Genomic DNA, 25,659 nt, shown 5'->3' with positions numbered 1-25,659 from the left:
GTGTATATAAGGTATAAAATTGGTCCTAGAACGCTGCCTTGCGGTACACCCGCTGCCACAGGCATAAGATCTGAACATTCATCGTCGCATTTGATATAGAAATATCTGTTGGTCAAGTAACTTTTTAGTATAGTGAATAGGTTAAGTGGTAGGATGTTGTGAAGCTTATGGAGTAGTCCTGAATGCTACACTTTGTGAAACGCCTTTGCAATGTCCATGTATACTGCTACGCAAACTTTCTTGTTGTCAAAGTCTTCTGATATTTTGTGTATGACTCTGTGCACTCGCTGCACCGTTGTGTGTTTTTTTCGAAAACCAAATTGGTGGGGTGGGATTACATTATTTTCCATTAGGATCGAGTTGATTCTATCAAGTAAAATTTTTCAAAAATTTTTTATAGAATTGGTAACAGGCTGATTGGTCTATATGAGCTAACAAGAGCTGCACTTTTATGCGGTTTTGGGATTGCTGTAATCTAGGTAATTTTCCACGTCGAAGGGAAGAACTTAAGTCTTATCACTGCATTAAAAATGTATCTTATAAGCCTAATCGTATTGTCTGGCAGCTCTTTTAGTGTTTTACCACTGATTTGATCATAGCCCGGTGTCTTTTTGTCTTTGACTTTTGATATTTGTTTTCTTATTTCGTATATCGTCGTTTTTCTGATTGCACAGTTGGGTTTGGATAAATGTGATGGGAGCTCAATGTTTTGGTTGTCCATACTGTTCGTAAAAATTTCCTCAAAGTGTTCGGCCAGTGTGTCAGCTTTTCCTTTGTTTGTTCTTGCCCATGAGCATTTCTTTGTCTTTATTGGATGTTTATGTATGGTTGCTTTTGTCAGTTTTTTAGTCGCTTTCCATAGGGAGTAGTTTGTAGATGTCGTTGTTCCCAGATTTTCCAGCTGTCTCCTGATTTGGCTTTCGTTGTACTCTTGTAGCGTTTGTTTGAGATCTTTTATTGCACGGTTTAGCTTGGTCTTGTCATCTGGGTGCTTGGTGGACTGCCATATTTTTCTTAGTTGGCGTTTATGTTTGATTTTGTCTTTAATGTGTGATGGAGTCCTTTTGGTTATTACGGGGTCAGAGCCGGCGTCGATTGCCATAGAGCTTTAATTATGTTGTCGTTTAGTGCATTATAGCAGAGTCTAGTTCTTCGTTTGTTTTTAGGGGAGGCCATAGTATCCATGTTGTCAAGTAATATCTCCCTGAATAGGTTCCAGTTCGTTTTGTGGTTGTGGCTCGGAGTGTTGCTTGTCAGGTCTGGTGTGCTTTTTATGGTTACTAAGATTGGTGAGTGGTCTGATGGTAGGTCCAGGCTTGACTTTATTATTATGATTTGGTGTGTCAAGTTTTTGGTAATGCAGAAGTCAATCAAGTCGGGAAGTTTTTTTGTGTCAGATGGCCAGTAAGTTGGTTCTCCTGTGCTTATTGTACGGCTATTATTGGCTTTGATAGCTTCGTATAGTTGTCTTCCGTTTGCATTTGTCAGACGCGATCCCCACATGGCATGTTTGACGTTATAGGTATCGATTCCCAAGCGATTTTAGGTAGTCAAGGTATTGTTCTTTCGTGTTATTAAATTTGGGTGGGCAGTAAACAGCTGAGATGATTAGTTGTCCCGATTGGTCCGAGATTGATATTGTCGTTGCTTGTATGTTTGCAGCCTTATAGCATTCTTCCTCTACACATTTTACGTCATTTTTTATTATTATTTTTTTTATTTCCTTTTTCAATGACGAAAAAGGAGGCAATCATTTCAGCCTGTTTACCAACAAAAATTGGTGCCTCAAATACGCAAATTACATTTCAAATTTGGTCCGAAGCGTATCCTTTGAACTGGTTCTGTGAGTTGGGGCGAACATTGAACACTGTGGCTTTATTCCTTTTTAGAGTGGACCAGTCGTCTTGACAGATGAGATTATAGCGAGACCCCGAATCAATGATCAGAGATATGTCTGCCCCCCGATTTTGCATTTAATCTATTCTTCTAGCTCATCGCAATTAATTTTGAAACAATCCTCCGTTTTTGGCTTTTTAGTGTAGAAGCGCGTTTCATCTGGGTTAGTAGATCTCGATTGGAAATGTTGCCTTTTTAAAATCGTCCTACATATTCGTCCAAAATGGCCAAGGCGACCGCACCGATTACATTTTGACTGTCGAGCTGGGCAAGTAGGAGAGTCATCTTTGTGGCCAGTACGTCCACATCTCCCGCATTCGAAATTTCGCCTATTTCCTGTCGGTTTACTTGTCACGACTCTATTTACCGGCTCCTCGGTACCCTTTGTCATCATCGCTGATTCTTTTCTTATTTCCTCGTCAACTTGACAAGCCTCGAGTATTTCATCCAGTGGATGTTCCTTTTCTAATAGTTTCCTTTTTAAATCTCCCGACGCCCATGCGTCGATAACATTATCTTTGAGACAAATCTCTTCGATGTCATCTTTCGTTGATCCAAAATCGCACCTCTTAATTTGTTGCCTTAGGCGCAAAACAAATTTGGCAAAACTTTCGTCGCCAGATGGAATCAAGCTCCTGAACATGTATCTTTCGAATGACGAGTTTTGCTTGGGTGAAAAGAATGCTGTTAATTTGTCCACCAATACCTGAAATACATCATTTTGTTCAACTTCGTCAAAATTGACTATAGCACCAATACCTGGAATACATAATGTTGTTCAACTTCGTCGAAATCGACTACGGCATCGAGTACAAGGTTAGAACCTGCCTTAATATTATTTTCCTCCATACATTTTTCGAATTCTGCTTACGTAAAGCAACTTCCACGATCTGAAATCACACATTTAGGTCTACTGTACGCTCGAAAATAATCAGCTAATGCATTTACTGCTTCTTTAGAATTCGTTGTTTTGGTAGTATACAGCCTAACGCATGTGAACGCATCTATAACAGCTAATATATGTTTCTTTGATCTACTATTGTCCACGGGCCCATAATGATCGATGTGAATGATTTCGAAAGGCTTGTTCCCTTTCGGGATACTGTGCAAATGTCCATCTCCTTTTTCCCACTTTCGGGGAATAAGCTATACATTTTAAACAATTTTGAATATGTTCAGAAACTTTGTCCTTCATGTTCGGAAACCAGTAACTTTTGCTAATAGCTTCTAACATTTTCTCCCTTCCAATGTGACCCAACTCGTCATGATACTTGTAAAGCACATGTTCTTCCATACGATTCGGTACATAAAATAAAAGTCTATTATCATTACTTTTTCTATATATTACCCCATTCCTCATTTCAAACCATTTATGCTCACTATTTTCTAAAATTTTCCTAATTTCTTCAATCTTAACATCTTTTTACTGGCAAATTATCAAATTAGTTTCAAATGTGTTCGCTTCTATGACCATTATGTTGTTACACCGACTAAGTGCATCTACATGTTGCATTTGCTTCCCTGCTCTATGTTTTAAAACGTAATCAAATTCCTGAAGCTCAAGGGCCCACCTCGCTATTCTCGGATTCAAATCAATCTTATTCAATGTCAAAGTGAGAGAGTTGCAATCCGTAACAATTTGAAATCGCTTGCCCTGTAAATATACCCTAAATCTTCTCAAAGCGTAGATGATGGCTAACGTTTCCAACTCAAAACTGTGATATTTTGCTTCTGTTGTCGTTGACCTCTTCGAAAAGTAAAAAATCGGATGCAACTTACTGTCTGCCTTCTTTTGCAGAAGTACAGCTCCAAACCCTAACGCACTTGCATCGCAGTGCAACTCAATTTCATCTCTGTGGTCGTAAATAGCCATGCTTCCATTAATTTAATTTTCAAACTCTCAAAACAACTTAACTCTTCCTCTTCAAACTTAAATACCCTATCCTTTTTCAACAAATCGTATAAAGGCTTAGCTATGATCGAAAAGTCCTTAATAAATCGACGGAAATAAGAACATAAACCTAAAAAACTTTGAACTGCTTGTACTTTATTGGGAATCGGAAAATTTTGTATTGCTTCTAAACCTCTATCATCAGCTTTTATTCCATCAAATGAAATCAGAAACCCTAAATATTTCACCTTGTTTAATCTCTTAAATACTTCTGCTAATATTTCCAAGTGTTCCTTTATATTTCTACTGGCAACTAAAATGTCGTCCATATATACAATGACTTTATCCTGTCTAATCATGTCTGAAAATATGTCATTTACAAATCTCTGAAATACTTGTGGAGATGTTTTAAGACCCATTGGCATACGTAAAAACTCAAATTGGCCCAATGGCGTAGTAAACGATGTGTATTTTACTGATTCTTGATTAACAAACACATGGAAATAGCCATTCTTCAAATCTAATTTCGTAAATACTGATTTCCCCACCAGCTTATCTAAAAGGTCATCAATTAAGGGTATTGGATAATCTTTTGCACAATCTAAGATCTCCTGATTTCTTTTTCACTAATACAATCGGAGATGCGTACTCCGATCTACTAGTTTGAATAATGCCATCCCTAATGTATTCGTCTAACATTTTCCTCAACGCCTCTTTTTCACTATAAGACAGTCTTCTAGGTGAACAACTAAAAGGCTCAGAATTTTCTAAAACTATATTCATTTCACATCTTATTTTCGGAACTTCAGGTCGCTTCGCCTGATAATTTTTTTCTACTGATTTAATTAACTTCTTTTCACCAATATTATATAATATGTTCTTTCTTTTTCTAAATCATCAATAATATAATATTTATTTCCATAATTTGTCTTTCAAAATTTTCACAAGTCTGATCCGTACTGCCCAAAGTTTCTCTCTGCAACTTGTATTTAATAACTTTTCTTTTTCTAACCTTTCACTTACCAAAATTTTTCCTCCTTAAGTTTCACGATCTAACGTATCTTTTCCTAACATTTCATTATCTAACATCTTGTCCTAAAATTTCATTGTCTGACGTTTCTTTTCCTAAAATTTATCTAACATTTCTTGTCCTAAAATTTCACCATCTAACATTTTCTTTCCTAAAATTTCACTTTCTAATAATAGATGTTTTAAATTTTTCCCATTGTAAGGCACTCCATCGATTGAACTAATTTTCTTATCGTCTTGGGTATCAGTACTCTCAACCGTTATCATCTTTAGCGTTTCTAAATTATTTTTGAAGTCGCAGGCTTCCATAAACTCTTTGTCCAGCACAATATTACTGCCCATAGATTCATAAGTCACAACAATTAATTTAAAAAAATCTTTATTTCCCTTTTCAATATGAAACATAATATTTTTCCAACGCTTTTCAATAAGCTTTTATTAATTCCAACGTAAGTCTCTTCTTGAGACTGGTTACTGGGCTACCTGAATCTATGAGGCATTCCGTAATAATTGGGTGGTTAGGATTTTCAAAACAGAAAATTTTAAACAGTCTTGCATAATTGTTGACATCTCGCTTCTTGTTTTTTGGACATTCGTTGATCAAGTGATTAGTAGAGCTACATCCATAGCAACTTCCCGGTGTCCGCTTCGGCTTAACGCACTCCCTGGCCCAATGCCGCTTTCCATTGCAGTTGTAGTAGCGCGTCTCCTTGCTCACCAGATCAGCCTTCGTTGTCCGCATCCTGTTGGTTCCAGTATTTTTCCCAGGCAGCATTATGTCAGCAAAAGCTCTCAGCATTCTTCCAGAACTTTCAAAACACTGCAGCTTCGCCTGGGTACGCAAATTAACCGTTGGAATGCCCACGATAAGTCCATCCACGAGTTCGTCATCCTCCATGTTGACCTCTCTGGCTAATCTGCTCTTCTCCTCAAAGTAGACAGCAAACTTCTCATTTGGTTGCCACAAGCGCGCCTCGAATTTGCGCCTCATAACAGCCTTCGACTCGTTGCCTCCGAAAGCGAGACATAGCGATTGACATAGCGAGATGCATCAGCATGCATCCATCGCAAAGCGCTGCCTTTTAATTTGCTAATCAGCAAAACTCTTCTCTGTGCGTCTGCCAAATTATATAACGACGATATGTTATCCCATTGCGAGATCCAGAAACGAACCGGCATGTTGTCAGCAAAATCCATTAGCACTTCTTTGGCTAACTTAAATCCAGCTGACGAGAAATTTCTATCAGCATTTGACAGCTGTGCCACAAGTTCACGAGAATTTTCCTGCACAACACTGCCGCCGACAACGTTGCTGGCGCCGACCGTCTCGTCGCTAACTTGTTCTTCATTCACGCCACTTCTCGCCATCTCGCTCACTCTTGTCGCCATTCGTCTGCGCCTTTCGTTCTTGCATGTTCTCGACATTCTCGGAACCGCTGCTTTTTTTGGTATTGCGCTCGATCTTGCTGTCCAAATTCGACGAACTGTTGGCTTTAGCGCCACTGACGTTGCTTCCAGAACTGACGCCGTCGATCTGTCGTTGAAAAACATCTAGAAGTTTCTGTGCCTTCTCCAGTTCTAGGCGCACTCCTTCCACGGATTCCAGACCACTAGCTAGCTGCACCTGATTTTGCTGCTTCAGGCTTTCGTCTTCCGAATTTATTGACTCCATGCCCAGTGTTTTTTCGTTCTCCTGGATCGCTAGGAGAACTTTGCCTTGGTTTTCCGGTGGAATAGCAACCACTCGCGAACAAAAGTTCCGCCTTGGATCCGGTTATTGGCAAATTGAGGAGTTCCAACCACCGCTTCAACTGAGTTACCGACACATCATTTACCTTATGACAATAAAGTATCCGGAATTTATCAATAAAACAAAAAGTTTTTGATTATTCATCGATATTCATGTTATCGCCTTCAAAGTAATCCCCCTCTGATGCAACGCACATATGCCATCGGATTTTCCAGTCATCAAAACATCTTTTAAAGGCACTTTCTGGTATGGCCTTCAGCTCCCTCAACGAATTTTCCTTGATGGCTGCAAGTGACTCAAAACGGGATCCACGTAATGGTAATTTTAGTTTTGGGAAGAGGAAGAAGTCACAGGGTGCTTAATCCGGTGAATATGGTGGTTGATCGATAGTTGTCATCGAGTTTTTTGCCTTAAATTCGGTCACAACTGCGGCTCTTTTTGAAAGAAATGCAGGTGCTTTGGAACAAGCCGTGCAGCGACGCGTCTCATGCCTAAATTTTCCACCAAAATTAAACGAACGGATTCGCGAGAGATGTTCAGGTGTTGTGCTACCTCTCTAATACTCACATGACGATTTTTAAGAACGATTGCTTACAATTTGCTGATGTTTTCATCGGTGTTAGAGGTGGATGGTCGTCCAGACCTAGGCAAGTCGTCCACGACTTCTCGTCCTTCACTGAATGCTTTATACCTTCATATGCTTGAGTTTTCGATAAAACTGATTCACCATAAGCCTTTTGTAACATTCGCAACGCTTCAGCGCACGAAATTCCGTTGGATACACAAAATTTGAGACAAACTCGTTGTTCAATTTTTATATCCATTGCAAAAATCGTGGAGCACAGCTGAGGTGAACTTACATAACTAGCTGTTGTAAACAAACTAGTTGACATATCCCGCTCAAATCTTGCTTCTTAATGGAGAATGGTCCTACCAACTTGGCAAAAAAAAAAATTTTCAAATATCTCTTACGCGGGCAATTTAAACGGGAATTTCCGGATACTTTATTGTCATAAGGTATTTGCAAATCCATTTTATTTTGTTTTTATAAATTGAAATTTAAACTTTGAATTTTTAAATATTATTTTTTTTCCGTATCCCACTACTGAGATTGTTTCAGGATCTTTTTATTGTGTTTTTTTTTTTTAACATTCAATACGAACTGACTCGCTGCTCGCAGGCAGCTAACTTTCAACCCCCGTTTATGTTCAGCTTCATACTCTCTCGAGAGAGCACATCCTCTCTCTCGAGAGAGCATATCCTCACTCGAGAGATCAGAAGTGTGACCAGCGCTTACAATATAATATAACAATATCATAATAATATAAGTTAGTATTCATAATTAATACCCAGCCTGTTACAATACTTTCTTGTTTCGTTCGTTTAAAGTTGGTGATCGCGAATAAACATAACTTCAGTTATATGTACATAAGCGCAACATAAACTCCGCTAGAACCTCGCACGCACCCGCCCCCGCGCATCGTAAAGTGTATTTCTCGATTTCTCTTTGTGCCTTCGTTCCCGCTTTAAACGTTTTACAGCGGCGTTTTGTTCGGGAGTTCATTGCCTATACTGCATATATGGAAATAGACTTACATAAATTCCGCTAGTTTTCTTTGGTGGTCAAGAATTTTGGCGCAAATCATTGCACGGTGGAATTTGTTTAGCTTGCAAGTGATAAATTATTAAAATAATAAAAACCAAATAAATCAAAATGTCACGGGCTTAATTCTTTCTGCCCCAGTTGGGGGAGCATCGATGCTGCCAGATGCCTTTAAATTGGGATACAAGGGATACGGTAAAGGTATTGAGGATGTATTGGCTCCCAGACTCCGACTGTTTCAAGTTTAAAATGAAATTAGACTTTCCAGATTGCACGACGAAAAGGACCTAGGACCTCCGCTAGGTCTCCGGTCATCATCATTGGAAAGCTTATTTTTAAAAAGGCGATTTTGGTCAAGGTGGCGAACAGCGAGGGAGTGCAGGTGTCGTTGGACTGGGACTCACCGGTGCCAGCAGCGATTCTGGAGCGTTGACGAGCATTTCGCTCCGACCTCCTAGGAATCGAGGACACCGCCATCAGTCGCTGGACTGAGTACGATCCGGCCTCTGTAGCGTTGTGCAGCTGCATGTGTTTTGCGAAAAGTCATCGTCGTCGTATGCTGCCTCTGTTTACCTGCGGGTCGAGCACGTCAACGGGACCGTCGGCACGACCTTGCTGGCGGCCAAGACGAAGGTCACACTGTTCAAGCCGTTAACCATACCCAAGATAGAACTTAGCGGAGCAGTACTGGTAGTCAAGCTTGTCAGGTGGTTATCCACAGAGGTTCAAATTGGCGGAGATCCGGTGGAGACTTTCTTTTGGACGGACGCGACTATCGTATTGCACTGGCTGAATGGAGACGTAGGTGGAAGGTGGCCAACCGAGTCGGATTTGGACTGCGCGACCAGAGGATTGACATCTAAAGAGTTGCAGAATTTTACCCTGTGGTGATGATCATGCTGGTTGTCGCGCGAGCGAGTTTCTTGGCCGAAGCAGTTTGCCGCTCGATCTTACCATCCGAGCCAAGGCTGATAAGTTCTGGATTCACAACGTCTCTCGATGCCCTGCATTTATCGTCCGTTTTTCCACGTATAGTCGAGCGTTGTCGCCTCCCCATGGTCGCCTCCCTAAGGCGTTTTGTTTTCAACGCTTTGCAGAAGCCGAGGGGACGCGCAGGAGGGATGATTTAGCATCTTTATAGCGATAACGGAACCAATTTTGGTGGAGCAGAACGTCAACTTAAAGGTTTGGGGAAGCAATTCCGCAATGACTATAAAAAGCTCATCGCTCCGAAGTGGTCCCAACTACGAGGCACTTAGCATTTTAGTCCGGCTCACTCGTCCAACTTTGGTAGGCTTTGGGAGGCCAACTTTAAGTCGGTCAAGCTCCATCTCAAGCGCGTGTTCGTGGATCGAAAGCTTACCTATGAGGAGATGACCAAGGTGCTAGTCAGCATAGAAGTGTGCCTTAACTCAAGGCCGGTGTGCCCGCTCACAGCGGACGTCGATGACTTGGATGTGCTCACTTCGGCCGACTTCTTAATCGGCGACTCTATGTTTGCGCCCACGGAATACCGACAAGCCTCTTCCATGTTTAGGGAGCAGTTCGTGCTTCCGCGATCAATGTTGCGCCATATTTGGGACTGCTGGAGTAGGGATTGGCTTAGCGATTTGCAGCAACGTCCAAAATGGTCACAAAGTTCGGAGAACCTATAGACTAATTTCCCCAGCGCAGTGGCTGCTCGGAAGAATTATCGAGCTTCACCTGGGTCAGGATGGCTTGGTTCGCGTGGTGACGCTAAAAACCCAGCAAGGACAGCTGAAGCGTTCGGTATCAAAGATCTGTCGGTTGCCGAAACAAAAATAGCCTCCCTCAAAGTAGCTCTAGTGGCTCACGCCTATGCACACAATTTCAATTTCATTCATTCTGGGCCCACGGTGCCCAATACCTGCGGAGAATTTGGAAAAAGGGAGCTTCAGTCTGAGCATTGCACTGCATCGCGACGCTAACGGAGCTGCGTTATTTTTCTGATTGCTTGTTATATATAAACCACTCGAGAACCAGCGAGAACCTAGCGACTTATCCTAGCGATGGGGTTGCCACCTGGCGCCATCTAGAAGTGACGAAAGTTCTATTATTGTGTCCATAGTAACGTGGACGAGGGGGTGTGCTGGTCCGGGGAGTCGAAATTTGTTACTATTGTTAAGTGAGCGATAAATCATAGAAATGGTGGAGAATTGAAAAAAGAGACCGTTTCTTTTTCTCGGGGAGCCTGGGGTTCGAACCCGGGCCTTCAGATTCGGAGACCAGCGCTCTACCTGCTGGTCCACGAAACCACCCCCACCCCTCCCACCAAACCCCTTAATTCCATTACCCCGGGTAGTCGGCAAGAGGGGTCACATCTTGAAACCTTTTTTTTTTTTGCTGTAGGAGAGTCTTCCCCTAAAATGGCTTATTTTATATATTAATCTATATAATAACTACAATTATAATAATGATCCGCAACACTTTTTCTTTTGTAGGGAAGAGGCGGGTACCGAAACAAAAAAAACAATAAAAAGGGATCCTACTAGTACAATCGAGTTTCAGCAAGACATGGACGATGTTCTACGCTCAGGTATGGAAAACAAATATGTATATCAAAACATTGAATCGGAATATTATCGAAGAAAAATGCAGCGTTTAGGGTATGTTACAATGTTTTTAAAACATAAAACACTTTTTTATTAAATTTTTCCAGACATAAAGGGGGACTGCTGTCTGGATTTAATAAATTTTTTTTAACTTTGAGACATAAGGCACGATTATCAACTGATGTTTATACATTGTTATTTCTATGCGATTTTATTAATTTCTTTGTCCTTCTTTTTGGATTTCCCAAGTTTGCGGTATGTAATCTGATTTTTTCCCCCTATTTTACTTTACTTCTTTGATGAATTTTCTCCCTTAAGAGATTAACAGTCTTTAGCTTATACATTTACTTAGTGCTCATTTATAGGGACTGTAGAAATATCTATATATATAAAAGCAAGTTGTGTTAGTTACACCACTTATAACTTAAGAACGGCTGAACAGATTTGGCTGAAAATTGGTAGGAAGGTAGCTTAGAGCCCGGAAAAGGACTTAGGGTACTTTTTATTCCGTTCGACATACCAAAAATCGCATATAAACTGAGTTATTACCTCATCACACTGACAAGCACACACTACCATAGCATTTTAACTCAATTTTTTTGAAGTGAATTGAAGTTATTTGTGATTTTGGTGAATTGAAGTGAAGTGAAGTTTTTCGTGGTTTTAGTGAATTGAAGTGTAGTGAAGTTTAATTAATAATGCCGCAACCAAGACGATCGAATCGTTCCCGACAAAGCCGTAATTCAAGAAGACTACAAAATACTGTAAATGAAAGGACTGACGGGGAAAAAAACATTGCACGTGAACAGCGCCGCGTTTGTATGGGTCGACTTCGTGCTTCTCAATAAGAAGAACAAAGTGAGGCAACCCGTAACACGGCTCGGTTGACAATGCAGAATCGTCGAGCTTACAACAGAGGTCAAGAAATAGATAATTTGCGACGCAAAAGATATTTATCAATTGCTGATTTGAATCGAGCAGTGTTTCAATACGATTGCATCACTGATTACAGCTTACATCCCAGCGTTTGCATTGGGCAAATGGACGTTGTTTGCAAGTATTGCGGTGCGTTGAAGTTTTACGGAGAAACGCCTGGATTATGCTGCTTTAATGGTAAAGTTAAATTGCCATTGTTGACTCCGCCACCTGAGCCATTGTATTCACTGCTTTGTGGTGAAACACAAGAATCACGCCACTTTCCTGCAAATACTCGAAAATACAATGGTTGTTTCCAAATGACGTTATTTGGGGCAGATTTTATCGAAGAACGAGGTTTAATCCGACATTTAAGGTTTTTTTTTTTTGGTATTACATAGAATTTAGTTAAAGAATAACTTACTTTATCTTAAATGCAAGGGCAGATTCACCATCGAATTGGATCATTACTACCTTTCGAAGATACACAAAAAATTTTTTTTACAAATATATTTCATGGGCAACATGGAAGAACAACTTGATCGACGTCTAGCGATCAATGAAGGGATGAAGCGAGTAATTCTTCAAGACTTGCAGTGTCTGCTTCATGAACATCATGCGATGGTCAGGTTGTTTAAGAGTGCTTTAGAGCGCATGCCAAATGATGACTATAAAGTTGTCATAAAAGCAGATAAACGACCATCTGGAACACATGAAAGGACAGTTAATGCTCCAGCAATAGACGAAGTCGCCATCCTGATTGTGAACAATTTGGAAACCGAGATATTATGCTCAAACGTCGCGATACTGGGCAGAAATCTCGACATTGAGATGAATGAGGTACATAATCGGGTTTTACTCTTGATCGAAGATATGTGTTACCTCATGTGCGGTAATTTATTAATCAGGTTAAAATGCCAGCGCCAAATCGTGAAATGAATGAGGCATTTAATCGAGAATTAGAACGGGAACGTGAATATGATCACCAGGAATTAAATTTATTAGTTCAACAGAAGAAAGTTTATGATATTTTAATGAAGGCAATCGATGAAGAAAATGGTGGTTTATATTTCCTAGATGCCCCTGGTGGAACTGGCAAGACATTCCTCATGTCATTAGCTTTAGCAAATGTTCGGGCGAGATCTAACATAGCTGTTGCAGTTGCTTCTTCGGGAATAGCAGCCATATTGTTAGAAGGATGCCAAACGGCTCATTCAGCATTAAAATTATCGTTAAATCTTTAAATTATTGAAGAACCAACGTGTAATATTGCAAAACACTCAGCAATGGCCAAAGTTTTAATGGTATCGAAATAAAACTTTTCCTTTTCATATATAAAACAAAAAAAATTTTTTTATCTTTTAAACACCAAACGAAATTTTATGTGGCAACCTCATATGGTTGCAGCGCCAACTAGAGCCTGCCAACCTGGCGGAAAATGTTGCAACGACGAGTGAAAAGCAGTTGAGTTTCAAGAAGCGATACAGCGACGCGAGCTTTACTAACTACCTTAATTAAATGTATCATTATTATCAATAAACGTTAATGGCAAATATACTTCGCCATAGTGGTGACCCCGACAAGTTAAAACATTAAAACCCTGCTCATCGTGCGAAATTAACTTTATTTTTTGAAATTCGCAACACACACATGCACTTTCGCAATCAGAAATTGCGCATTTAATGAGAAGACGCCAATACGATCTAAGAAATATAAAAGGAAGACGCCTTTATTTCGACGAAGAAAGCGATCCAGCCGATTCATCATCTTTCATCATGCCGGATTCCAATCCTGATTTAACTGCACAAATCCGAGATCTGCAACAGCAACTTGAGGCACTTCGGACAAGTGTCCCTGGTAACCGAGATGAGACTACTCACACACGCACACGTACGACAATTCACTTGCCGAAATTCGCACATAGCAACCCTCAGCTATGGTTTGCGCAAGTGGAGCGCTCATTCCGATTACACCACATCGTGGACGACACCGACAAGTTCGACCTTGTCACTCTTCACCTGGAGGCGGATGTGGTTTTGGCTGTGGAAGACTTAGTCATTCGACCACCTGACGAAAACAAGTATGTAGCAATAAAGAATCGCTTATTACAAAAGTATTCTGAATCCCCAGAGTCGAAACTACGCCGACTGCTACAAGGTGGGGATACATCTGGTCTGAAACCATCCGAAATCTTGGCCAACATGCGTCGACTAGCTCCGGATCCGGGCAGCGAGAACATTATCCTCACACTTTTCCTGGCAGAGATGCCGGCATCAATTCGCCCTACCCTCACCATCTGGGAAGAGACCGATCTGGATAAGCTGGCCAAAATCGCAGTCAAAATGCTCGAAGCAGTGAACCACAATGCTACTTTCGCCATCAGCACGAACACTTCGACTGCTGCTGATTCATCCATTTGCGCTGCTTCTACCGAAGATCCTTGGAAAAAAGTCAACGAGCAGCTGCGTTCGCTTTCACAAAAGTTTGATGATTTACAAAAGGATGTCAAACGTCTCCAATTCCAAGGTCGCTCCCGCAGCCCATCGCGTAACCGACCACAAACGGGAAATGCTAATTACCAGTCCTCCGAGTCCCAAGAGAAGCTATGTTACTACCACGAGCGATTCGGAGAAAACGCCCACAAACGCCGCCCCCCTTGCTCCCGCTCCTCGTCGTTAAACTAGAGGAGCTGTCGTCCAACACGCTGGTCGACGGCAGCAAGTACTTAACCAGCGAACCCACAATTCAACGAGCTGCTCCACAGGAACAGCGTCTACACATCACCGATCGCTCATCTCACATCCGTTTTCTGATCGACTCAAGATCTGTAGTTTCCGTCATACCACGAACGCTGGTTAGACAAAAAACCACTCTAAACGATTTGGAACTGTACGCTGCGAACCAGACCGTCATTCATACTTATGGAAAGTACGTCACACAGCTGAACTTGGGTCTCCGCCGAAACTTTACCTGGCCTTTCATTATCGCCGATGTTCACACAGCTATTATTGGGGCAGACTTCTTGAGCAACTTTCAATTGCTCATCGATCTTAAAAATCAAAGATTAATCGACTCGCTTACTGGTCTTTCAACACCCGCATGTCTAGCACAAGCGAAACACATATCAGTTTCCACAGTGCAGAGTGTTTCGAATTTTCAAAAGCTGTTAAGCGAATTTGTCAACGTGACAAGACCTTCTATCAACAAATCCACGCAACACGACGTCTGTCATTATATAGAAACAAATGGTATACCAGTTGCTGATAGATCACGACGCCTATCCGGTGAAAAACTTGCCACTGCCAAAAAAGAAATAAACTTCTTGATTGAACAAGGTATATGCCGGCCGTCAAAAAGTCCTTGGTCCAGCCCACTACACATGGTGACCAAAAAAGACGGTGGCTGGCGGGCATGCGGAGATTATCAGAAGTTGAATTCAATTACAATCCCTGATCGCTATCCAATAGCCCATATACACGACTTTACGGAGCAACTGCAAGGAAAGAAGATTTTCTCAACACTCGATTTGGTCAAAGCCTATTACCAAATTCCCATGGCAGAAAGCGATATCCAAAAAACAGCGGTGTGCACCCCGTTTGGACTGATCGAGTTTCAGTACATGCCGTTTGGATTAAAAAACGCGACTCAAACATTTCAACGTTTTATGGACAACATCTTCCGCGGCATGGACTTCGTTTATTGTTATATCGACGACATACTTATAACATCGCAATCCCTGGCTGAACACGAAGAACATCTTCGAGCTGTATTGGAAGTTCTACAGAAACATGGTTTAAGCATTAACGTGAGCAAATGCCAGTTCGCACAGCCGCAAGTAAATTTCCTCAGCTATACGATCAACGAGTTTGGAATTAAGCCACCCACCGAACGCATAGATGCTATTTTAAATTATTCACGCCCTGAAAATATAAGCCAGCTGGGTCGTTTCTTGGGCGTCATAAATTACTATCGCAGATGTTTGGCTCGATCATCACACATACAAGCACCGCTCACTGAGTTGCTAAAAAATGTTAAGAAGAATGATCAACGCAAAATTGAGTGGACACCAGAACTCAATATAGCATTTGAAGCTTGCAAACGAAGTGTAGCAGACGCTGCGCTTTTGTCTTTTCCCACAGCAAAATCTGAACTCCAGTTGGTTTGCGATGCTTCCGATTTCGCAATCGGAGCAGTTTTAGAACAGCGCACAGACGGAAATTGGCGACCCCTAGGATTTTTCTCTAAGAAGCTAAGCTCCACAGAAAAAAACTACTCGACTTACGACCGGGAACTGCTCGCCATATTCGAATCCATTAGGTATTTCAAACACCTTGTTGAAGGACGGATTTTTGTAATCAAGACCGATCACAAGCCGCTCGTATACGCATTACAACAGCGACCAGAGAAAGCATCGCCGAGACAGCTTCGACATTTGGCTTATATTTCCCAATTCAGCACTACGATTTTACATGTGAAAGGATCTGAGAATGCAGTCGCAGACGCCTTCTCGAGATTATGCTCCATAACAATGCCGACAGCCATAAAATTATCACAAATCGAAGAGGATCAAGCATCAGATCCTGAGCTGGTACGTCTTTTGCACGGAGCTACATCATTAAAACTTCAAAAGATTCGATTTGATGACAACATCTCACTCTACTGCGATATATCGACAGGAAGCGTTCGTCCTTATATACCTAAATCTTTGCGAAATACTGTATTTTCTTCCATTCACAGTTTATCTCATCCCAGTGGTCGATCAACAGTCCGCCAGGTGCGCCAGAAGTTCGTATGGCCCTCGATGAACAAAGATGTCCTCGAATGGTGCAGAGTTTGTTTACCATGCCAGCGTTCAAAAATCCATAAGCACAACCACCTATCGCCGGAGAAGATTGAAGTACCCAACGGAAGATTTGATCATGTCCATCTTGACATTGTTGTCATGCCACTGCAACAAAACTATCGGTACTGTCTGACGATGATTGACAGGTTTACTCGGTGGCCAGAAGCTGTACCTCTTTCAAACATTACTGCAGAAACAATTGCTACGGCGTTTTGGACCCACTGGATATCTAGATTTGGCTCACCGAAAACGATAACGACAGACCAAGGAACACAATTTGAATCGGCAGTTTTTAAACACCTCGCCAATCTGGTTGGAAGCAAACACATACACACAACTGCCTACCATCCCCAGTCAAATGGACTCATAGAGAGGTGGCACAGATCCTTCAAGTCATCTTTAATGTGCAACAGTGGTACTCCGTGGCCGCAGTTACTGCCAACCGTGATGCTTGGACTTCGCACCTGTTTCAAGGAGGACATCAAGTCTTCCGCGGCCGAAATGGTTTATGGAACACCTATTCGACTTCCAAACGAATTTTTGCGGACTTGGATGATACGGTTGACCCAACAGTTTTCTTAAGCATGTTCCGTGAGCATATACAGAAAGTGCGGCCGACACCGACAGCACATCATACCAAGCAGAAACTGTTCTTGTTGAAAGGGATCAATAATTGTACTCATGTATTCCTTCGCACTGACGCCGTCAAGCAGCCTTTGGAAAACCCTTACACTGGTCCGTATGAAATCATCAGGCGCGAAAGCGATCGAGTTTTTACGATAAAAATCAATGGTCATGAGACATCAGTGTCAGTTGATCGCCTCAAGCCAGCATTTTTAGTGAAGGATGATCGACAGTTGGATTCAGATGAAGCTACCCCTAAAATCACCAGGACATACGAACGACGAGTAAGATTTTCAAACGAAGATTCGTGACGCATTCACTGGAGGGGGAGTACTGTGGCAACCTCATATGGTTGCAGCGCCAACTAGAGCCTGCCAACCTGGCGGAAAATGTTGCAACGACGAGTGAAAAGCAGTTGAGTTTCAAGAAGCGATACAGCGACGCGAGCTTTACTAACTACCTTAATTAAATGTATCATTATTATCAATAAACGTTAATGGCAAATATACTTCGCCATATTTACATAAAACTATCGCCATCTGGTGGTGGAACGGAGTTCGCCGGGTTTACTAGTTATATTATATAGGTACCTATTATATAAAATAACTAGAAAACCCGGTGAACTTCGTATCGCCACAATTCTGTGCACTAACATAATGCTTTCTGATAAACAATATTTTTAGTTTTTTTTGTGGTGCGTAAATAATTAAATCTATAGGTTTTCCGACGCGCGAACACGCAACGTATAATTGTCCATGCGCAAAACAGGGAAACTCCAAGTTTATACCGCAAACTTGCAACGATTGTCCTTGCGATTTATTTATGGTCATAGCAAAAGCTAGACGCACGGGAAATTGCAACCGTTTAAAATCGAATGACAAATCCGTTGGAATCCGAGGTATACGCGGGATTAAGACATCTTCTCCTTTGTATTTCCCTTTGATTATTTTAGCTTTGACGACCTATGTCAGGTCGTTTTGACGGTTGCCAGCGCTATTTCCAATTTGGGCCTGTTTCGGCAACACTTATGTGAAAAAAACTTAATTCACTTGGAAATGACAATTAAAAACTACAAAAATTGAGTTAAAATTCTATGGTAGCATGTTTTATCAGTTTGATGATGTATTGGAAATAGAAAAGGTTTATGGTTTTCGCGGCAATTATTCGATTTCTTCTGGACCACGACGAACATTTCCATAGCAAAATCAGGTAAATCGGCCCGGCCGTTTTCGAGGAGAAGCCAGACTAACGAACGGCGTTACATTTTTATTTATATATATTGTCCCCAACATCCAACCAGATCAATAAGAACACTTTGATTGATATTTTAAAAGCCGCACTAACTCGCTGACAAAACCGAAGTGACGCTAACCCTTGTCGTAACTTTAGACTCATTTAGACTCACTATGCCTGCTCCTTCAATAAATTCCTCATTCCCAATTCTCGCTGGCCTCTTGTGTTTGTTTTGGTAAGTAAATGAATTTATATTACTCCTTTTTATAACCCTTTCCTTTTTCTCTTCCAGCATGATCGAGCAGTTCTTGCCCTCCTAATGTTCATGCACCGGGGCGCCAACTCTGCCCCAGCGCGTCCCGGCAGGCCTATGTTTTGGGCAGCTGACCCCTCCTTCTTCCGAAGCGAGTTTCCAGTGGACTCCGCCACACTGGTATTTACTGCCAGTTGTAACTTCGGCCATTTCTCGTCCCACGTCCTCTGGTCGGCTCCCGCAATCTATGTGATCATCGTCTTCACCGTCCTGTTTGCCCTCTCTGTCGGGCTCTCCTGCGATGTGTACGGAGCAGTAAACTGGTGTTGCACACCCAACTCTTCCAGGAATTTCTAGAATGACCTGCTGGTGAACTGCACCCCGTTGTCCGTAATTAGGACCTAAGGGACGTCGTACCTTGACAAGATTCTCTTCCTAATGGCCTTTTGCAGCGATTCGGTGGTCGCTTCCGCATGGGCACCATCTCGGTCCACTTGGAAAATCGGTCCACCAGCACGAGCAGCATAGCATTCCCGTGTTTCGACAGTAGTAGTGGCCCGACGAAATTGGCGCATACGGTCGCCCATAGCTCCTCGGGAATCTGCGTCAACATCTTACCAGCTTTCGCAGTTCCGTACATAGGCCCTGATGTCTCTGTGCATGCCTGGCCAGTGGGACCTCGCAGCCACCCTTGCGATCGTTTTCCGGCTGCCCAAGTGACCGGCCGTTGGTGCGTCATGGTTTTTTGCAATAACCCCTTCTTCTCGATTCGCTGGGTATGCTTAATTTCCATGCGTTTGCATTCCAGTTTAGGCGGCGTAGGGCAAAAATTAAAAAGCTTTTTTGAACTGATTCTTTACGATCAACGTGAACTCTGTATTGGGAACTCCATACGGGTGCCCCATACTCAAGGATTGGTCGGACCAACGATATAAATAAAGTCTTGCTAACGTAAGGATCCTTAAATTCCTTCGACCATCGTTTAATAAAAATCCAAGCATTCCTCTAGCTTTATTAACCATGTTCGAAATATGAAGAGAGAATTTAAGTTTAGGGTCCAAGAGGACGCCAAGATCGTCAACAAGCGTTATTCTTTCCAAGGTATTCCCACTTAGCGAATAGGTGACATTATGCGGATTAACCCGACAAAATGTCATCAGCTTGCACTTGGAGCTGTTTAGTTTCAGTAAATTGTCGTGACACCAGTTTTGAAAATTGTTTAGGTCTGCTTGAAGGTTTGAATGACGGGAGTATTTCTTATACTGCGTACATAAGTACGCGGAAATGCGCAATGGAAGATCATTAATAAACAAGGTGAAAAGTAATGGTGGCAGGTGGCTTCCTTGTGGTAAACCAGAGGTAACTCTGAGGAGACTACTTAAAAAATTTTTTGACTCTTTGTGTTCGGCCACTGAAACAACTAAAGATTCAACTTAAAAGATCAACTGGAAACCCAATCATGTCAAGTTTGCGAATCAATAGGAAGTGATTTACAGAGTCAAATGCTTTACTAAAGTCTGTGTAAATGACATCAGTTTGAAAATGATTTCTAAAGCCGTTTATCACAAAATACGTAAGCTCTAAAAGATTTGTTGTATTAGACCTGCGCTTCATAAATCCGTGTTGGCATGGAGATATGACTGATCTTCAAAGGTTCTGCAAGTGAGGAGTTACTGCGTGCTCAAAAACTTTAGAATTGCTGACAATTTAGAAATACCTCTATAACTACTTGAATTCGACTTGTTTCCCTTTTTATGAAGGGACTTGCTTGAGAAGGGGTTTACACAATGCAGTGTAAAGAACATGCAGTGTTAAGAACACACCCAGGAATCCGGTCAGGACTTGGGGAGTAAACTGGTGTAACACGTTGAAGATCCAAAAGAAAGGAGCATTCGTTTAAAGTGGGACGAAATATTAACTTCGACTTAGGTATGGCGTATAAATATTGCTCACTTGAATGAGACACTGTTTTTTTTTTTTTTTTTTTTTTTGTAGCAAGAAAAGAGAGAATAAATATAAATATAAGGTAAAACAAAGTGGGTTAAAAGAATCCGCTCCCGCGGGATTGGGCTTTGCAGTTCTACTTCACGGGGCGGATAAGGCTAGGGGAGCTCATCGGGTAGTGCGAGAAGAACGAGATCTTTCTCGCCGTCGCAATTCCTTTATAATGGTCGCTGCCATGTGCGCTACAGGATTCCATTGATCCTCATTTGACAGCATATAGTCCACAATGTTATCAGCCGTTTGTAGACTTCCGTTTCCATTCAGCAAGCTGTTCCGTTCATGTTGGAAGATTGGGCAAAAAGCAATGCTCGACGTCTTCAATGACACCGGCTCCACAATTGTCACAGAAGGGATCATCAGCGTGTTTGTATTTGAACAGGTAGGCTTTAAAGCAACCATGGCCTGTCAAGAATTGTGTCAAATAGAAGTTCACCTGCCCATGGCGACGCTTGAGCCAGGGCCGAACGTTCTTTACCAGACGCCTAGTCCAATTTGCGTTTGGTGCGGACTCCCATTGTGCTTGCCAATGCACAATTGTAGCATCTCTTTGGTCCTGATTGACTATGGTGCCGCGGCTCCTTTCAGCTGCCAACAGATCTAAGGGAATCATCCCAGCAACCAGGAGGGCTGCTGTCTCGGATACAGTTCGAAAACAGCAGGCAACTCTAAGGGCACATCTCCTGTATACTCCTTTGCACTCCCGGCTGTAAGAAGGAGTGTTCAACGCTGAAGCCCAGACCACAGAGCCATATAATATGGTGGAGGTGACTACTCCAGCTAAAAGTTGGCGGCTTTGCTGCTTGGGGCCTCTGGTGTTTGCCATGATCCTGCTTATGGCGGTGGTTACTGTTGCCGCCTTGCGGCTAATATACTGCAGGTGTTGGCTGAAATTGAGCCTGTGGTCGATTACAATCCCCAGGTACTTTATTGCGGGTTGAGAGTCGATGGTGGAAGATCCAATCCGAATGGATGTGTTTTCTACCTTCTTTTTACTGCTTATCACCACTGCTTCTGATTTTTGCTCAGCCTCCTCTAGTTTTTGCCAACTGTTGCCAGGGCGATATCGTCGGCGAACCCAATGTGGGTGCACCCGGCTGGCAGTACGAGCTGCAGGACTCCATCGTACATAATGTTCCAGAAAAGGGGGCCAAGTACAGAACCTTTGGGGACTCCACCAGTTATCTGCTGTTGTTTCTCACCCGTGTCCGTGTCGTACAACAGTGTGCGCTTTTCAAAGTAACTTTCAATTAGCTTTATCAGATATGCCGAGATTTCTTTTTGCATTAGGGCCTCAATGATTTTACTCCAGTTCGCTGAATTGAAGGCGTTCTTTACGTCCAACGTGCATACTAGGCAGTACTCCTTATTGTTCCGTTCACCTTCAATGGCGTTACTAGCAATTCTCACTAGCTCACCAATGGCATCGGTTGTACTCCGATGCCTACGGAAGCCGTATTGGTAGTTTGAGAGTCCTTGCCGGCTTTCAAGCTCATCCTCTATACGATTGCAGATCAGCCTCTCCAGGATCTTGCCAGTCGTGTCCAGCATACACAAGGGACGATATGCTGACGGGTCCTCGTGCTGTTTCCCCGGCTTGGGAATGAGTACCAGACGCTGTGTCTTCCATCTTCGCGGAATTGTGCATTCACCAATGCATTTGTTGAATAGCTCAACGAATGTATCAGGACGTGCGGCAATTATGGTCTTTAGGGCCGTGTTTTGTATGCCGTCAGGCCCAGGTGCCTTCTTCGCCTTGAGCCTCGCCTCTATTTCAAGCACTTCGCTTGTGTTTGTAAGTGCCGCGTCTTCTACCTCTGGGGTCGGGCCCATGAGAGGTATAAGAGGTGGCTGCCGTTGGAACAGTGTGGCAACGATGTGCTCCAGCTGCGTTGGGCATGTTGGCATTGGCTGTCTGTTAAGTTTGCCCATAACCAATTTATATGCACCACCAAAGGGTTCCGCATTTGCAGCCTCGCAGAGATCCTGGAAGCATGCCGATTTGCTTCGCTTGATCAGGTAGCTGAGCAGCCTTCGTTTTCCTCTGAGGATATTTAGGTTTTGGTCGAAATGGGGTCTTCCTCTTGATCTCTGCAGTCGTCTCTTTGCTGAGTGGCATTCATTTCGAGCACGCGATATTTCTTCATTCTACCAAGGGACGGGGCAGCGCCTGCTACCTCCAGTAAATGCTTTCCCCATTGATGCATCACAGGCTGACTTTATGGCGTCTGCCATGTTGGCTGCACAAGTGTTTGAGTCACCTGCCATACTAATTTCCTGCAAGCTGCTGAGGAACACATTTCTATTGAACGTGCTGTCTTTGTACCCCACCTGGCGCATGGGCACTCTTCTGTTTTGGGCAGTCGTGGAGTGGAACTCAGCTATAATGGCATTATGGTCGCTGTGTGTGTATCTACCAGATACCACCCATCGAGATATCCGCGAAAGCTCAGGACTCGCAAAGGTTAGGTCTATAATGGATTCGCGTCCTGCGCTGCAAAAGGTGCTCGCATTTCCAGAGTTCAGTAGGCAGACATCCAGATGTGCCAAGGTGTCTACGAGAATCCGACCTCTTGGATTGGTCGATCTGCTTCCCCACTCTGTGGCCCATGCGTTAAAATCTCCAGCGATGATGACGGAAGATTTCTCATTTGCATCTTGAGCTATTTCTTCGATTATTATTTGGAAGTCTGGCAACGGGATTCTTGGGGGTATGTAGCAACTATATATATAGGAGTTCCTATACCGGGCTCTTGCGAAGTAATGGGATGCTTTCCTATGGGTGAGCTGTGCTGGCGGTTGGCTACAGCTCCAGATGGCTGCTCCGCCTTCGCTACTTTGGTGCCAGACACCTTCCTGCTTTGGTGAGTATGGGTCGCTTAGGATGGCAATGTCAGTTTTTTCTTCCCGGACCGTTTGGGTTAAGAGGTCCTGGGCCGCTCGACAGTGGTTTACGTTGAGTTGGTAAAACCTAATTTTGGAGCATTTTCAGCGCCTTCTGATATTGTGGGCACATCCTACTCAGGGTGTTATGTGCCTTATTTGGCTCGGCAGTCCTGCTACATAGGATGCAGGCAGGTTTTCCCTTGCATTCTTTAGAAGCATGGGAGCTGGCGCCACAGTTAAAGCACTGTTTGCTCGCATCATGCTTACTTCTGCATCTTGCCGCGATATGGCCAAAATTTAAGCACTTAAAACATCTTCTGGGCTCGATTTTCGCACGTACTCGGCAGATGGACCACCCAATGCGCAGGTTCTTTCGCTCAAGGAGCTGGTCTGCTACACTTTTTTGGAGGGACAACGAAGCGATTTGGGTACCGCTGTAAAGTAGTTTCCTGGCTGGGATATGACTCAGTCTGTCCAGGATCGCTTACAGAAAATTTATATCTGCGGGACTATCGGAAATTTTGATAGAGGGTGAGCCGACGGAGATGGAGGAGTCGGACTCACGGTCGTGTGGGTGGCAAAGGCGGGAAAATATGGGAAAACAACTGAGGCTGGTCGCCGGTAGCAGTTGCCAGGATAATGGGTAGCGATGCGCTCTCGGGCACAGAGGCTGGGCGCCTGGCTGCGATCGCCGGGAGCGGCACACACGCGGGAGCAGCGGCAGGACGCCGGGCTGCGGTCGCCGGGGTACACGCAGGGACGGGGCGTGGCACGCAAGCGGGAGCAGAGGCTGCGCGCCTGGCTGCGGTCACCGGGTTCCACGTGGGGCAGGGGAAGGGGCGTGGCACGCAAGCGGGAGCAGAGGCTGGACGCCTGGCTGCGATCACCGGGTTCCACGTGAGGAAGGGGCGTGGCACGCAAGCGGGAGCAGAGGCTGGACGCCTGGCTGCGATCACCGGGTTCCACGTGAGGCAGGGAAAGGGGCGCGGCACGCAAGCGGGAGCAGAGGCTGGGCGCCTGGCTGCGATCACCGGGTTCCACGTGGGGCAGGAAAAGGGGCGTGGCACACAAGCGGGAGCAGAGGCTGTGCGCCTGGCTGCAGTCACCGGGTTCCACGTGGGGAAAGGGAAGGAGCGGACGGGACCCTGAAATCGGGAAATGGCTGCCGGCTCTAACTACTGGGCACGGAAATTAATATGCAAGCGAGGGTGTTTCAATTTCATATACACGTGTTTTATTTTAATGATAAAAATGGTCCCTGCCTATACCGCACTCCTCTTTCTTAGCACTACTCACTCAGACAGATTCTTGGAGAGGTCGGGGCGGGGCTTCGTCGGAGTCCTCGGCGATGTTGGAGCGGGGCCTCGTTCGGTGGCGGTGGAAAAGAAGATGGCGGCGCGGAGCCTACCGCGTGGTGTGGCGCGCGGCGGGTATTCGCGGCGGGGTCGCGATGTGCGAGGTGTGCGAGGTATGCGAAGTGTGCGAAGTGTGCGAGGTGTGCGAAGTGTGGTTCACTTTTCCCGGTGTACTTTCGAAGAGTCTGGCACGTGGTCCAGAGTAACGCAGAGCCGTGGCGAACGGGTGCTAAAAATGCGGGTGGTCGCGACCGATCCTCGAAGATAATTTTCACTTCCGATACTTGGGCTGACTTGCCACGTGGTTTCTAATCGCGAGGTGTTGCGCAGAGCCGCGTCGAGCGGGTGCCGAAAAATGCGTCCTGTTCAAACCGGGCCTCGAAGATGATTGATCGATTGCCCTCGCCAAAACTCATCAGCAGCCAAAACTAATGCGTTCTGCCGCAGTCCTCTGCCCGCATGATCGGCGCTTTGCATATTCTAATGCGTCGTAACTACTTTGTATCCGCTCTCTCCCGCTTGGCCGCCCTATGCTCGCCCAAGCGGGGCCTGCATTTTCGTAATGTGAGTGCGCTCTGTCGTCCTCTGCTCGGGGATCGATGCTTGCGCTGGCCTCTGCTCGGTGCCTGCGTCGGTCCACGCAATTGCGTCGTAGCTTAGATTTTGGTTGTTCTCTCGTTCTCCACGCCGTCGTACTCTCCCCGCTCTTGCTGCCAGTGATGCTCGTTTGATTTGTACTTAGCTTAGACTAAAATACTGGAAAACTTCATGAACTTAATACTAATTCCACGGTCTTAACTCTAAGAA

The 25,659-nt window shown here is 43.9% G+C and overlaps 1 protein-coding gene across 1 annotated transcript in view; it reads left to right on the top strand.

The window, feature by feature from the left end:
* Window positions 1–25,659, top strand: part of LOC122320353 (piezo-type mechanosensitive ion channel component) — a gene marked incomplete at its 3' end in the record, with an annotated part of 78,887 nt that overhangs the window by 22,716 nt on the left and 30,512 nt on the right. Inside the window, exons 4-5 of the mRNA XM_043208546.1 lie at window positions 10,632–10,796; window positions 10,850–10,994. Coding sequence (XP_043064481.1) covers window positions 10,632–10,796; window positions 10,850–10,994 — 310 coding nt within the window. The remainder of the gene's footprint in view (window positions 1–10,631; window positions 10,797–10,849; window positions 10,995–25,659) is intronic.

This window comes from Drosophila ficusphila, unplaced genomic scaffold (genome assembly GCF_018152265.1).
Source record: "Drosophila ficusphila isolate 14025-0441.05 unplaced genomic scaffold, ASM1815226v1 contig_470, whole genome shotgun sequence".
In the NCBI taxonomy this organism is placed as follows: domain Eukaryota; kingdom Metazoa; phylum Arthropoda; class Insecta; order Diptera; family Drosophilidae; genus Drosophila; species Drosophila ficusphila.
The sequence above is the reverse complement of the archived record's forward strand: the minus strand, read 5'-3'. Positions and strand labels throughout refer to the sequence as shown.